Source organism: Sus scrofa, chromosome 13 (genome assembly GCF_054392235.1).
Source record: "Sus scrofa isolate SSC_HxYL_T2T_F1_AM1 chromosome 13, Sscrofa_HxYL_maternal_Yorkshire_Landrace_v2.0, whole genome shotgun sequence".
NCBI lineage: Eukaryota > Metazoa > Chordata > Mammalia > Artiodactyla > Suidae > Sus > Sus scrofa.
This window is the reverse complement of record NC_139395.1, coordinates 18,350,222-18,364,232: the sequence shown is the minus strand read 5'-3', so window position 1 is coordinate 18,364,232 and position 14,011 is coordinate 18,350,222. Positions and strand designations below refer to the sequence as shown.

Sequence of the window (14,011 nt, the reverse complement as noted above, 5' to 3'; positions counted from 1 at the left end):
GGCTTTGCAGACAGCAAGATACGTCCCCATGTGGGGTGAAGACAGTGTCCCGAGTGGGTGGATGGGGGTGTCCAGTCTGGACCCAGGATTGCAGACTGATCACTAGAATGAAGTGTGTGAAACATGGCAGTTTGGAAAGTAGAAAAATGTGTGACCTTCAAATGGGTTCGGGGCCCTAACGGTTGACATTTCCTCAGACAGGAGAGTCACACTGGCCAAGGCAGCCTCATCCATGTCCCTTGTCTTCAGCACTGATTTTTATCCCGCCAACCAGCAACAGATTCTGTTCCTGCCTCTCTTTCCACCTCTCCACCCACCTGCATGTGTGGTTGTTCTTTATTCTCACTTTGGTTCTGGTGTGGGGGAGCTCTTTCAGCTCCTTCGTATTCTCCAAGGACGCTTTTTAGGGAGAAGCTGGTACCTCAGTCTACAACTTGAAATAATAAAAATATTGCTTTTTAAAGTTGGAGGTTGCTTTCAGAGTTGCCTGCTCAGGGTCTTTATTTTAAAAATGAGGAACCTCTGTTAACTCCAAACTCCCAGTCCATCCCACTCCCTCCCCCTTGGCAATCACAAGTCTGCTCTCCAAGTTCATGCATTTCTGCTGTACAGTAGAAAATTGACAGAACACTAAAGCAACTATAATGGAAAAAATAACAATCATTAAAAAATTAAAAAAAATAAAAATGAGGAACCCAAGAGATGAGGCGGGAGTTACATGACTTGCCCAAGGTTACGTAATTTGTAAAATCAGGCAAATATTACAAAACAAAAATAGCAGAGAGGTTATTCTAATGGGTGGGTGAGAAATAAACCAAGAAGCCACAATTGGTATGTTCATCTAAACAGAGAAGTTGTTCCCTCATTTGTTTTCTTGGTAATAATATTTGGGGATTGTTCACTTTATAAGATCCAGGATTTTTTTTTTAGGTTAAGATTCCAAAAGAAACATGAAATTAAGTCCTTTAATCATATTTACAATGGGGTACCTTTTTTATTGTGATAAGACTGTTGATTCATTTTTTTTTTTTTAACTGTGAAGTTCAACTTACTTTGACAGCATGTGTACCAAAAATTAAAGCCATAAAATCGCTGAGTTTTGACAGGAAATACATCTTTGGATTTTAAGATAAAAATTTAAAAGATGTTATGTTTTATTCAGGAAGCATTTAGCTATAAAGTGGTTGATTGGCTACTATTTTTAGAGCACCAGTTGGGAGCGGGGAGGCCAAGGGGTCTGGGTGGGGATGGGAAGATTGGATGGACAGCATAGTATTGTCATCAGTGTCTGCAGCTGACCAGTCCCCCCGTGACCAGTGCTCCATCCCCCATGGCTGGTGCCATTGAGCTCCGTTGTTTTGAGCTTTATTGATTGCACGTGCATCATCTCTTGATTCTTACAACTGCTCTGTGATGGAAGACAGGCCAATGTTGTTATCTCCTTTTAGATGTGGAAACTGACCATTCTCATGCCAGGATTGATGCCAGTGAGGAACACAGCTGCTTCTGGAATCCAGTCTTCTAAACTCATTGATTGCTTTCATTCATATTTTTTTATTTGTAAGATGATGCATCAGGGGAAACGAATATACAAATTACCAAAATCTTGGTACAGGCTTATTTTATGGTAGCAATAAGAGTCTGAAATATTTGAAACATTTTTCCTTTTGCCTCAAGCTTGAATAGAATTGTGGAGACTGAGTTTAGGGTCTCATATTTGATGGCTGATAGATATACAGTTTTATTAAAGGAGAAGGGATATTTGTGCTGCATAGTATTTTTTTTTTTTTCCTTTTTTTGGCTGCCTCTCAGCATGTGGAGTTCCCACACCAGGGATCAGATCCGAGCCACAGCTGCAACTTATGCTGCAACTGTGACCATGCCAGTTCCTTTAACCCACTGTATCTGGCTGGGGATTGAACCTGCATCCTGGCGCTGCAGAGATGTCACTGATTCCTTTGCGCCACAGAGGGAACTCCTGCATAGTATTTTTGGGGTTTATGGATATTATAAAATTACCCTCCGGAAAGGTTTACACTCCTATGAAAGATCCATTCAGTTTTTAAAATAAAACAACCAGCATCTGAGCCACACAAAGGTGTGCCATTTTGATTCTGTTGCTGCTTAATTTCCTGGCCCTGGTCCTGGTGGCACAACCTGCATACCTACTCCTGTCATTTGCAGTGCCCTGGATGAGACTGCAAGAGATGTTAGACTGGGCTGGCACTAGGGTGAGGCAAGTGAGGCAACATTTTAAAAGAATAAACAGGAGATGAGTAACAGTGCTATGCCAGCTATATTCAAGCTTGAGGCAAAAGGAAAAATCAATTTTTTTAATGATTTTTATTTTTTCCATTATAGCTGATTTACAGTGTCCTGTCAATTTTCTACTGTTCAGCAAAGTGACCCAATCACACATACATATATACATTCTTTTTCTCATATTATCCTCCATCAACCTCCATCACAAGTGACTAGATATAGTTTCCAGTGCTATACAGCAGGATCTCATTGCTTATCTATTCCAAAGGCAATAGTTTTCATCTATTAACCCCAGATTCCCGGTCAAAAAATCAATCTTTATTAAACTTTTTGACAGTTTGTTCATGAGGGACTTTTGGCATTAGTTTTCACTTTTTAACCTTTTGCATTAAATATTGATTTGTCTTGGTTACTGAATTTTTAGCATCTTTTACATTTTGCACCTGCAGCAATGTCTCCTCACTTACCTCCCCCAGTCTTGAACCTGGTGGTACATTCATTGGGGAAGAAGCTTGTGCACGCCCCCACAGTGGGCCTGAGCTGCCAGGGCAAGGACATCCACAGCCTTGGTCACAGGTGGGCACATGCTCTTAGATCCAGAGTTTCCCTGGAGAAGGGAAACTGTCTAGAAAGTAGTCCTCAGGCTTTGAATCTCCTGGAGGGCCTGTGAAGAGAGAGGTGGCCCTGATTTGATTCAGTAGCTCTGAGGTGGTGCCCAAGAGTCTCCATTTCTAAGGATTCCTGGTGCCACCCCTGGTTTTGGACAGGGCGGCAGGCTTGGAGGAACCTTCTCCAAAGCAAGGGGTCCAGGGCAGGGGCCCCTCTGGCTACCAGTTTCTGTGCCTGTTGGAGGGTGTCAGCATTCTTTCCAGACTTACCTTCAGGTATTTCCAGACTTACCTGGCAGCATATCTAGAATGTACTCTTCAAGGGAAAGATTGCATACTTTTCAGCTCTCCTGGCCAGCCTTTATTTTTGTCACTGTTTTTCATAGAGCTTTCTCCAGGATGCTGGACACTTGCTTTAGACTGAATCATTGCTATAGAATTTTTTTCCTGTACATTTGTTGCCTGATGTATAGAAATGAGAGCTATAGTAGCTGATGTTAAGAGTATTCTTAAGCACCCCTAGATTTTGCTTTTAAGCTTGTGTTAAAGTAATGCATCATTTTTAAAAAGTACACAAAACTTTTAAATATTTTTTACATATAAGGAAGAAAATAAAAAATGTCTCATAAACCCTCCACCCAAATGATTGCCGTTGCTAGTGTTAGTACTGAAAGTACAAAATAAAGTAAAAATCACCTTCCCATCCTCCTGTCTCCCTTCCAGTCTCTCCAATCTTAGTGTTTTTGTAATTTCTTCCAGAAAAAAAATTTTATTCATGTTTATCCTTCTAACTTTTTATACGAGTCTCAGTGATAAACACTGGTAGACACTTTGTCTCTTTTTACTTTGTTTTTTGTTTTTAATTTATTTTATTGACATATAGTTGGTTTACAGTGTTAAAATTTCTTCTGTAAAGCAGTGATTCGGTTATACATACATATATATTCTTTTTCATATTCTTCTCCATTATGCTTTGTCACAGGATATTGAATCTAGTTCCCTGCGCTATACAGTAGGACCTTGTTGTTTATCCATCCTAGATATATTTGTATCTGCTAATCCCAAACTCCCAATACAGCCCTCCCCCACCCCCTTTGATGACTCTAAGTCTGTTCTCTATGTCTGTGAATCTGTTTCTGTTTCATACATAAGTTCATTTGTAGGCACCTTGTCTCTTAGTAATGGATCTGGGGCACGTTTTCATCAGTATGTAATGTATTTACCTTAATCTTCTTAATAGTTCATAGGATCCATCCCTGGGGTGTCCCAGTGTTTAGCTAGCCTTCCAGCAATGAAGAACTCTTTGACTGTAGATTTTTGCTGTTGCGGTGACCCTGTAGTGAATACCTCTGCCCGTATATCTTGAGAAACAATTTATGAGTCCAGCCGTAGACAAAAGTACCCAATAACAAGGTTGCCGGATAAAAGATATTTGCATTTTTAGAACTGAAGGCAAACACCACATAGCCCCCCATCAGCCCCATCAACCACAATGTGTATGACTGTTTCCCCAACATTCTTGCTCATGCAGGTTATCATTGAAGTAAAAGGAGAAAAAAAGGTCTATTCAAATAGCAATAAAATATAAAATAACTAGGAATCAACATCATAAATGTGCAATATCTATGTGAGGAAAAATTTAGTATGCACCCTAGGGACTCCAGAGAAGTCTTGAATAAATGAGCATCATGCCATGTTCCTGGATGGAAACTTGTAGTATGATGAAAATATCCATTATCTTTCAGTTAAGCTATAATTTGAACATGATCAAATAAAATATATGTTTTATTTTTATTTATTTATTTTGTCTTTTTGTCTTTTCTAGGGCCGCACCCATGGCATATGGAGGTTCCCAGGCTAGGGGTCTAATCGGAGCTGTAGCCACCACCTTATGCCAGAGCCACAGCAACGTGGGTTCTGAGCTATGTCTGCGACCTACACCACAGCTCATGGCAATGCCGGATCCTTAACCCACTGAACAAGGCCAGGGATCGAACCTGTAACCTCATGGTTCCTAGTTGTATTCGTTAACCACTGAGCCACAATGGGCACTCCCAATAAAATATCAACAAGATTTTTTTTTTTTTTGGCAGGGGAATTTGATGAGCTGATTCTAAAGACCATTTGGGGGGAAAATTAAGAATAAACAGGAAGATTCAGAAAATAAGCAGGAAGATTCAGGAAATAGCCTGACCAGATATTAAAACATAATATGAAACTAAAATTCTTCAAGTAGATTAATAGATCACAGGCATATACAAATATATTCAGGAATATAATAGATGATAAAGGTGGCGTCTCAAATCAATGAGGACAAAATGGATAAACTGGAGGAGGTGGGAAATGTCGAATTCATATCACGTAAGTTTCAAATGGGGGGAGTTCCCTTCATGGCTTAGCGGTTAATGAACCTGACTAGGATCCATGAGGTTGCAGGTTCAATCCCAGGCTTTTCTCAGTGGGTTAAGGATTCGGCCTTGCCGTGAGCTGTGGTGTAGGTTGCAGACACTGCTTGGATCTGGCGTTGCTGTGGCTGTGTAGGCTGGCGGCTGTAGCTCTGATTCAACTCCTGGCCTGGGAATTTCCATATGCCTGGAGTGTGAACCTGAAAAGCAAAATAAATAAATAAATAAATAAATTCAAATGGGCCAAGGATTAACATGCAAAAAAAATGACAAAACATACTACAAGAAATCACAGGAGAATTGTTTTATAATCCAGATCTCTCTTCAGTGACAAAACTCAGAAGCCAATGAAGCCAAGATTGATAAATTCAATGTCATAAAAAAAAAAATTCTTCATGGGGAAACCCATGTTATACAAAGTCAAAAAACAAACAATGAATTGGGAAAGATATTTACAATTGTTATCACATGAACTGAATTTCCTAATATATAACGAGTTCCTACAAACCAATAAGAAAAAAAAAAACCTATAACCCAGTAGAAAACTAGGCAAAGATTATGAACAGTTGGCAAAACAAAAGCATTTAAATATAAAGTGTTTAAGAAGAAAAAAATACAAAATAAGAGGAATGTAAATTAGCACCTCACAAGGATCATTTTTTTTACGGTGAGATTAGCCAGGGCATGGGAAAAGAAATACCTTTGTAACTTATTGTGGGAAGTAAACCCGACTATACTGTAAAGGAAATTTGTTAATATCTGAAAAAATTATGGTGCGTTTTTCTTGAGCCCGGCAATTCTACATCTAAAAATTAACTTTTTTAGGTAGACTATATTTTATGTGAACACATGTGAAATCATGTAGTGGTGGTATTTTTCATTGCAGTATTATTATAAATGGGAGGGAGATGTATAAACTTATTTGTGTACAAATTCAGTTAATATGAATACCAAAAAATAGATAATATTGATCGCCTCTAGGGGAAAAGCCTGAGAGATGGGGAATCAGTCTGGAAAGAAGACACAGGTTTTTGAATTTTGAATTTTATTTTCATTTTTTGTCTTTTCTCCTTTTCTAGGGCCATACCCGCAGCATATGGAGGTTCCCAGACTAGGGGTCTAATCAGAGCTTTAGCCGCCGGCCTATGGGAACTCCAACTCTTGAATCTTTTGACTTTTGAATCTTGCCTGCCCTTAAAAAGTTTTTTGAAATCCAAATTTTAAAATAATAGGTGGGAGTTCCCGTCGTGGCTCAGCAGTTAAAGAATCTAGGAACCATGAGGTTGCTGGTTCGATCCCTGGCTTTGCTCAGTGGGTTAAGGATCTGGCATTGCCGTGAACTGTGGTGTAGGTTGCAGACACAGCTCAGAACCCACGTTGCTGTGGCTCTGGTGTAGGGTGGTGGCTACAGCTCCGATTAGACCCCTAGCCTGGGAACCTTCATATGCCATGGGTGCAGCCCTAGGAAAGACAAAAAGACACACACACAAAAAAATAGGTGAAAAACATTGATTTGTTTTGATATGCATATTTCTAATGCTGAGTTAATTTGAGTACCCTTTCAAATATTGATTAGCCTTTTATGCTTTTTAGACAATTACCTGGTCCTACACTTTGCCCATTTTTCTACTTTTTATTTTGTCTTTTTTGCCAATTAAGGAAATTACCCTTTTGTCTTAAGTGGCACAGAAATGCTGATCCGGTTTGTCTTTGGCCTTTGTTGCTGCTGCTTTTTGCCACCTGGAAGTTTAATTTAATTTAATTTTATTTTTTGTCTTTTTAGGCCTGCACTGGTGGCATATGGAGGTTCCCATGCTAGGGGTTGAAGTGGAGTTGTAGCTGCTGGTCTACGCTGCAGCCACAGCAACGCCAGATCTGAGCCACGTCTGCCACCCACACCATAGCTCATGGCAACGCCAGATCCTTAACCCAGTGAGCTAGGCCATGGATTGAACCTGTATCCTCATGGATACTGGTCAGCTTTATTTCTGCTGAGCCACGACAGGAACGCCACACTTGACAGTTTTACATTTGCCTGCAGTTGTCATTATCTTCTGATCTTTCTTCTTCTTTCCTTTCTTTTTTTAACTTTTTTGAGGGGGTGGAAGTGATTTTTCCACTATGATCTCTGAGATTGGCTCTAAATTTAAGCCTCCCGGTCACTAGTACCAATGGATCAATTGGAAATCAACCAGCTTGAGGAAATTAACGTTGCCTTAAGCACAGCAGTTAGGCGGGGAACAGACTCATTTTAGTAAGAGAGGACCTAGAGATCTTTCTGCTGGTGCAAGAGGAAAGAGATGCGGATGGGGCTGGGTACCAGTTTGAGTGGATCTCTGACAAGCCTCCCCTCTCTGCCTTCCCAGCGGAGCTCCCACGGGCCTCGGCTGTGAGGCTTGCCTCCCTTAGGGACCTGCCCGCCCAGCTGCTGGAGCTGTACCAGCAGGGCTTCTCGCTGGTGGCTCTGCATCCCTTTGTGCAGCCGACCCATGAGTGGAAGAAGACACCCCTCGAGCACATCTTCAGGGCCATCCTGATCAAGAAAACTGACAGGTAAGGACCCTGGGGGTGGGTTGGCTTAGCATCAGGAGGCGCCTAAGGTGTGCTGAATGGAGGAGGGGAGAGGAGAGGGTTAGGGTGGAGTGTGTGTGAGGGGGATGTGGGGGGAGAGGTTTGCATCTGTTCCCAGGGTCTCTGCCCTTTGATAGGTAGTTTCACAGTGTCCTGAGACTGTCCACACAGGATGGGATACATGGAGTGCATTTACATCCTTTCTTCCTTTAATTTGCTGGATTACACTCAGCTTGAAAAATGTCTCCTTGAGGAGGTATATTCTCAGAATGAAGAAGCTATTAAAATATAATACTGTTAATCTGAAAAGCATGGCCAGAAAACACACTAATTATGGTTAAAGGCTACATACAAACTTAATGTTGTCCCCCAAGCTCCAGAAATACTTGAAAATTTCGAACCCATCTTATCACTTGGGAGGAAAAACAAAACTCACCTGAATCAAGTGCTGTAATTGATTTGGTCTTAATTGTGATTTTCAAGGCTTGGATGATATGTTTCAGTACTGCTTGCCCAGTTGAATGCTTATGCTTATGTTTTTATTGGGTCTAATTAGGAAAAGAGATGGATATTGGTTTTTCAGAAGGAACAATATTAATTTTAAACGGTTTTGAAAAAAACAATGGGGAAGAATAAATTAGGAGTTTGGGATTAACATATACACAACTATATATAAAATAGATAACCAACAAGGACCTACTGGGAACTCTATTCAATATCTTGTAATAACCTATATGGGAAAATAATTTGAAAAATTCAGAGTATGTGTGTGTATGTGTATAACTGAACCACTTTGCTGCACATCTGAAACTAACAGAACATTGTAAATCAACTATACTTCAATGCAAAAAAATAGTTTTAAAAATGTGGGGGGCAATTCCTGTTGTGTCAGCAGAAACGAATCTGACGAGTATCCACGAGGATGCAGGTTCTATTCCTGGCCTTGCTCAGTGGCTTGGGGATCCGGCATTGCTGTGAGCTGTGGTGTAGGTCGCAGATGCAGCACAGATCATGCATTGCTATGGCTGTGGTTTAGGCCAGCAGCTGCAGGTTCAATTTGACCCCTAGCTTGGGAACTTCCATATGCCATAGGTTGGGCCCTAAAAAAAAAAAAAAGACAAAAAAAATGTGGGGGGAGAAATAAATTAGGAGTTTGGGATTAACATATATATACTACTATATATAAAATAGGTAACCAACAGGACCTACTGTATAGCACAGAGAACCGTACTCGATAGCTTGTAATAACCTATGTGGGAAAAGAATCTGAAAAAGAATATATACAATAATCTATTTTGCATAGAGATAAAACTGAACCACTTTTCTGTACACCTGAAACTAACACAACCTTGTAAATCAATACTTCAACGTAAAAAATTTTAAAACACAAAAACAATGACAGTGGCATAGAGAGCACATTATGTTTCTGCTGCTTTCATAAAAATAAAAATTGAGAGTGGCTGCAGCTCATATTGAACCCCTAGCCTGGGAACTTCCATATGCTGCAGGTGTGGCCCTAAAAAGAAAAAAAAAAAAAAGAAGTTGCCCAGCCAGTGCAGTTTAGCAACCACAGCTCTGATCAGTCGGCAGCCATCAGCATGGAGGCAGGACCCTCCATCAGCAAAAAGACTAAGATTCCCAGAAGTCTCAAATGACGATTATTAGCACTTTTGAGCAATGAAATATTCTTAATTAAAGTATGTGAAGTTTTAAATATATAATGCTATTCACACTCAATAGACTACAGTATAGTGTACACATAAATTTTTTACACACTGGAAACCCCCCCAAAATTGTGACTCACATTATTGCCATGGTTCCTTTTTGTGGTGATCTGGAACAGAACCTGCAGTATCTCTGAGGTACGTCTGTGTGTCACATCATCATGTTGTGTACTTTGAATATCTCACAGTTATATTCGTCAATTATATGTCATTAAAGCTTTAAAAAAATAAAAAATAAAAAAATGAGACCCTGGCAATGGAAATCAGATCTGTCTTTTGGCCAGTTATCATGACAGAAATGACAGCTTGTGCTCTGTTTTAAAAAAATAGAGAATAGAGCAACTGCCCTTCTTTCTCTCTCGCTTTGACAACTGGACAGATATTTGGCTGGTGAGCTCGGGGGGGATGGCTGTGGGGCGTGGGGCTGTGTGGCAGAGACGGACCCTTTTCTCCTGGCAAGGGGAGCTCTTCACTTCTCCCCAGCCGATGGAGCTCTGGGCACTCAGCCTGTGTCAACCTGCGTTAGGAATAGAAGTGAAAGGTCGCGTGCCCGCCTTTGCTGAAGCCCAGAATTTCCACGCTTTTTGTAGAGTGAAACTTTTCTCAGTGTCTGCCTTTTTTTGCATATTGGTTTCTTTATGTCCAGTGGCTGTGGATCAATCTCTTGTCAATCGCAAGAGGAAATTGTTCTGGGAGCCCTAGTGGTTTTAGATCCCACTGATACAGAATGTGCAGGATGACAATAAGTCACATTTATTGAGCGCTCACTGAGTCCAGGTTTTGTAAGTGTCATGGCATCCTCAGAATCAGCCTGTGAAATAGGTCCTATTTTAATTTTCATTTTTTAAAAATGAAGTATGGTTGATTTACAATGTTGCGTTGGTTTCAGGTGTACAGAAAAGTGATTCAGTTTTTATATATATACATATATATATGTATATATATATGAAAATCTTTTCTTTTACATGTATATGTAACTAAAGAATCTTTAGTATCTTTAATATGTAACTAGAGAATCTTTTTCAGATTCTTTTCTCCTATAGGTTTTTACAAAATGTTGAGTATAGTTTCCTGTGCTGTGGGTAGGTCCTTGTTGGTTACCTATTTTATATACAGCAGTGTGTATCTATTAATCCCAAGCTCCTAATTTGCCCCTCACAAGAATAAAGGGATATATTTATTTCCATTTTAAATACGAGGAAGATGAGGCCCAGACATGGAGTTAGTTATGAAGTTGGCAGGTGGCTGCAAGCATCTTCCCAAGCAGGCTGACTCTCGAACCTGCGTCTTAGCCCTGATGTGAAGCATCTGCCTTGGTCCTGCCCTCGTGATCCTTGAGGACGACTCCTTTATGAAAAAAGTGGGAGAGGGCAGGGAGTTCCCATTGTGGGCTCAGTAGAAATGAACCCGACTAGTATCCATGATGCAAATTCAATCCCTGGCCTCACTCAGTGGGTTAAGGATCTAGCAGTACCGTGAGCAGTGGTGTATGTCGCAGATGCCACTCGGATCCCAAGTTGCTGTGGCTGTGGTGTAGGCCAGCAGCTGCAGCTCCGATTAGACCCCTAGCCTGGGAACTTGCATATGCTGCAGGTGTGGCCCTAGAAAGGCAAAAAAAAAAAAAAAAAAAAAGTGGACGAGGGCATCTTTGATTTTTTAGATGAGGTGGTAATTTCAATACTCCATCTTACCCCTCAACCATCTTCAAATAAATAAATAAGAATTTCAGAAAAGAGACAAAAACCGACTCACCATGCTTCCCTTCCTGGTTATCCAAGGCATTCATTGGCCTTCAGTGTTTCTGTACTTAGGCCATTACATTGGCCTTGACATGTGGAGGGGACAAGTCCACTTTGTTCAGGTCACAGGAGTATCCCCTCAGTATAATTCCACTAGAGGTGATTATGAAGTCAGTGTATCAGAAATGAACTTGATTCTAAACATGAAGGCGTCTTTTTTCCCTTGCCGTGGAGCAGCACTTGGCAAACTTTGATGTGCCTCCGGTGAATCTCCTGGGGATGGTGTACAAATGCAGAGTCTGATTCACTAGGTCTGGGGTGAGGCCTGAGAATCTGCATTTCTAACAGATGATAACCAATGCTGCTGGTCTGTGGACCACATTTAAAGTAGCAAGGATGGAAGGACCTGGCTGCTTCTCGTCTGGCTCCTTGTCTGACACTCAGCCACACCACTTGACTCCCAGGGAGAATTTTGAACCCCAGGAAAAGAAAAGGGGAGAAAGCACATAAGATGCCTGGCTGGAGGGCCTGTGTTTTGCACTGCACTTGGCTTCTGGCATGTGTAGTGTGGGCGCCACATCAGTAGAATTTTCTGGGCCTCTGTCTTCTAGCTGGCAGGATGAAGGATTTGTACTAAATGACTTGTAAGACTTACACCAACTCTAAATTTTCATGATTGGATGAGGTTGGGCAAGAAAGCTTCTCTCCAGGAGTAAGAAATAAATGATTCCACTTTGAGAATAGTTTCTTACCAGCCAGTGGTAGAGGAGGGGCATTCAATAGGACAGGCCCTGAGCTAATGGGCTCACTTTCCAGGAGAGAAAATGGGTCAAGCTCTTAAGGAGAAGGAGGCATAAAGTGTTTTCAAGAAAGAGAAGATAACATTCCCCTTAGGTTTGAGTTTGCTCTAATACCGAGTGTCTGGACCACCTGCCTGGATGACTTGAATGACCATTCCAGCTCCTTAATAAGCAGATACAGAGAAAGAGCTTCTTGGATGACTTGGTGCCAGGTCTTTGAAACTGCCCCTCTGCCCTTTTAGAAGAAGTTGCAAAAGCTTGGTAATTTGCCATGTATGGTAATGAGAATGGTAATTTGCCATTCTCAAGGCAAAAATGACTAAGAATATTCCCCCCACTCCTGTTCCCACTAGCATTAGGTGGGAAGCAGAGTCATTGTACAATTTCAGGCATTTTCTCTCCTAGCAAATGCAATAACTGTATGCCTTTCCACCATGGGGAAAAGGCCCCACGATAAACAAAGTCCAGCAGAACATTTTCCGTATCAGTAGGGAGTTTAAGTGGCAAAAATGAAACGAAGGAAACCTTGTGTGATTAATTTTTAACATGGGCAGTGAATGATGTTTTTCACAAAGTCTGCCAGTGTTCCGACAGCTCTGGATACTGGTAAATGGAATGATGAGCTTTCAAAGAGGAGGTAAATGCCTGGTTCATATTTTCTAAGGAGACCTTGTTGATAATGCTGTGCGACCTTCTAAAAGACTACCAGTCCAAATCAAGTTCATTGCAAGAATGACCATGTGATGACTACTGGAAACTTGGATATTAACCTTAAAGTGTCTGAAAGATAAACATAAAGTGTTTAGCAAATAACTAGCCTTAGGGGTCTGCAGTAAGGCCAGGAAAAAAAACAGGACCATACACGCTTGCATTCACTCACTGGCTCAGTCACTCTTTGATTCATTTGCAGACACTTCGCTGGTGTTCTTTGTAAGGTGTCTTGCTAGGAACTCCAGCTGGTGGGAAGGTGGAGGACGCAGTTGCATAGTTCAGCTGCATTTGGGGCCTGCCTTCCAGGTTTCTGAGCAAATAAGATTTCCCTCATGCCTTGGGAGTTTGGAAAAAAGAGAAGTCACCTCTCACTGGAAAAGAAACTAAGGAAATGTTTCAGTAGGAACATTTCCTTGGTGTAGACATAGGAGTAATATGTATGAAGTGGGAAGAGTTTATTTAAATCTTAGAATGAAATGTTTCTCCAGGAGTTTGAGTAATTGAGGGCATCGTTGACAGGCTAACCGTATTATTAGTTATTCCCAAAGCACAGTGCAGGAATGTGATTTCACTTCAATCCATGAAAAATTGCCTGATCTTTTCTTCTGAAAATTTTGTTACCTGCCATTTCGTTTTAAGAGGCCACACATCTGACTCAATTGTTCTTGATCCTAAATGTGTTGAATTGAGTCAGCCAGTGGCTTTGAAAACTGACTCAGGAATGAATAGCCAAATATGAGATGTTTGGTGAGTAAGTAAAAGAGCGTTTGTACTTCCTTCTCTCAGTTCTTTCTTGGGAACACGAAGTGATTTTTAACAGACAGTATAGTTGCATTTACTCTGATTTCTAAGTACAGTTACACTGTCTTTCATTTTTTTCGGGCAGTTTTCCTCGGAACGAACTGCCAAAGATCTTCATACTTGATGGCTAAGGGAAGTCAGTTATTAAAATGTCACTCTGATGTTTCATGACTGTGGGTTTAATTCTAGGTCGTTTTCTGCTTGTAGACATAAGTACAGAAATGCATTGTGTCGCCCCCTTTTTCAGCTGTTGAACTGTCGTTGTTCACACACAAAGCTAGTTCGAAGTGTCATGGATGTGTTTTTTCATCACTAATGGGTTGATGCCGTCTGGGTCCAGGTTCTCTGGAATAACGCCTTATATGGTCCAGGGAACCAGGGCACTTGTGC

At 41.0% G+C, this 14,011-nt stretch overlaps 1 protein-coding gene across 6 annotated transcripts in view; it reads left to right on the top strand.

Moving 5' to 3' along the window:
* Nucleotides 1-14,011, top strand: part of RFTN1 (raftlin, lipid raft linker 1) — a 220,885-nt gene that overhangs the window by 76,597 nt on the left and 130,277 nt on the right. For all 6 annotated transcript variants that reach the window (XR_014825061.1, XR_014825062.1, XR_014825065.1 and 3 more), the window contains exon 3: nucleotides 7,642-7,828. Coding sequence is in view for 1 of the 6 variants with exons in the window: in XM_021071357.2 (XP_020927016.2) it covers nucleotides 7,642-7,828 (187 nt within the window). In the remaining 5 variants the exon portion in view is untranslated. The remainder of the gene's footprint in view (nucleotides 1-7,641; nucleotides 7,829-14,011) is intronic.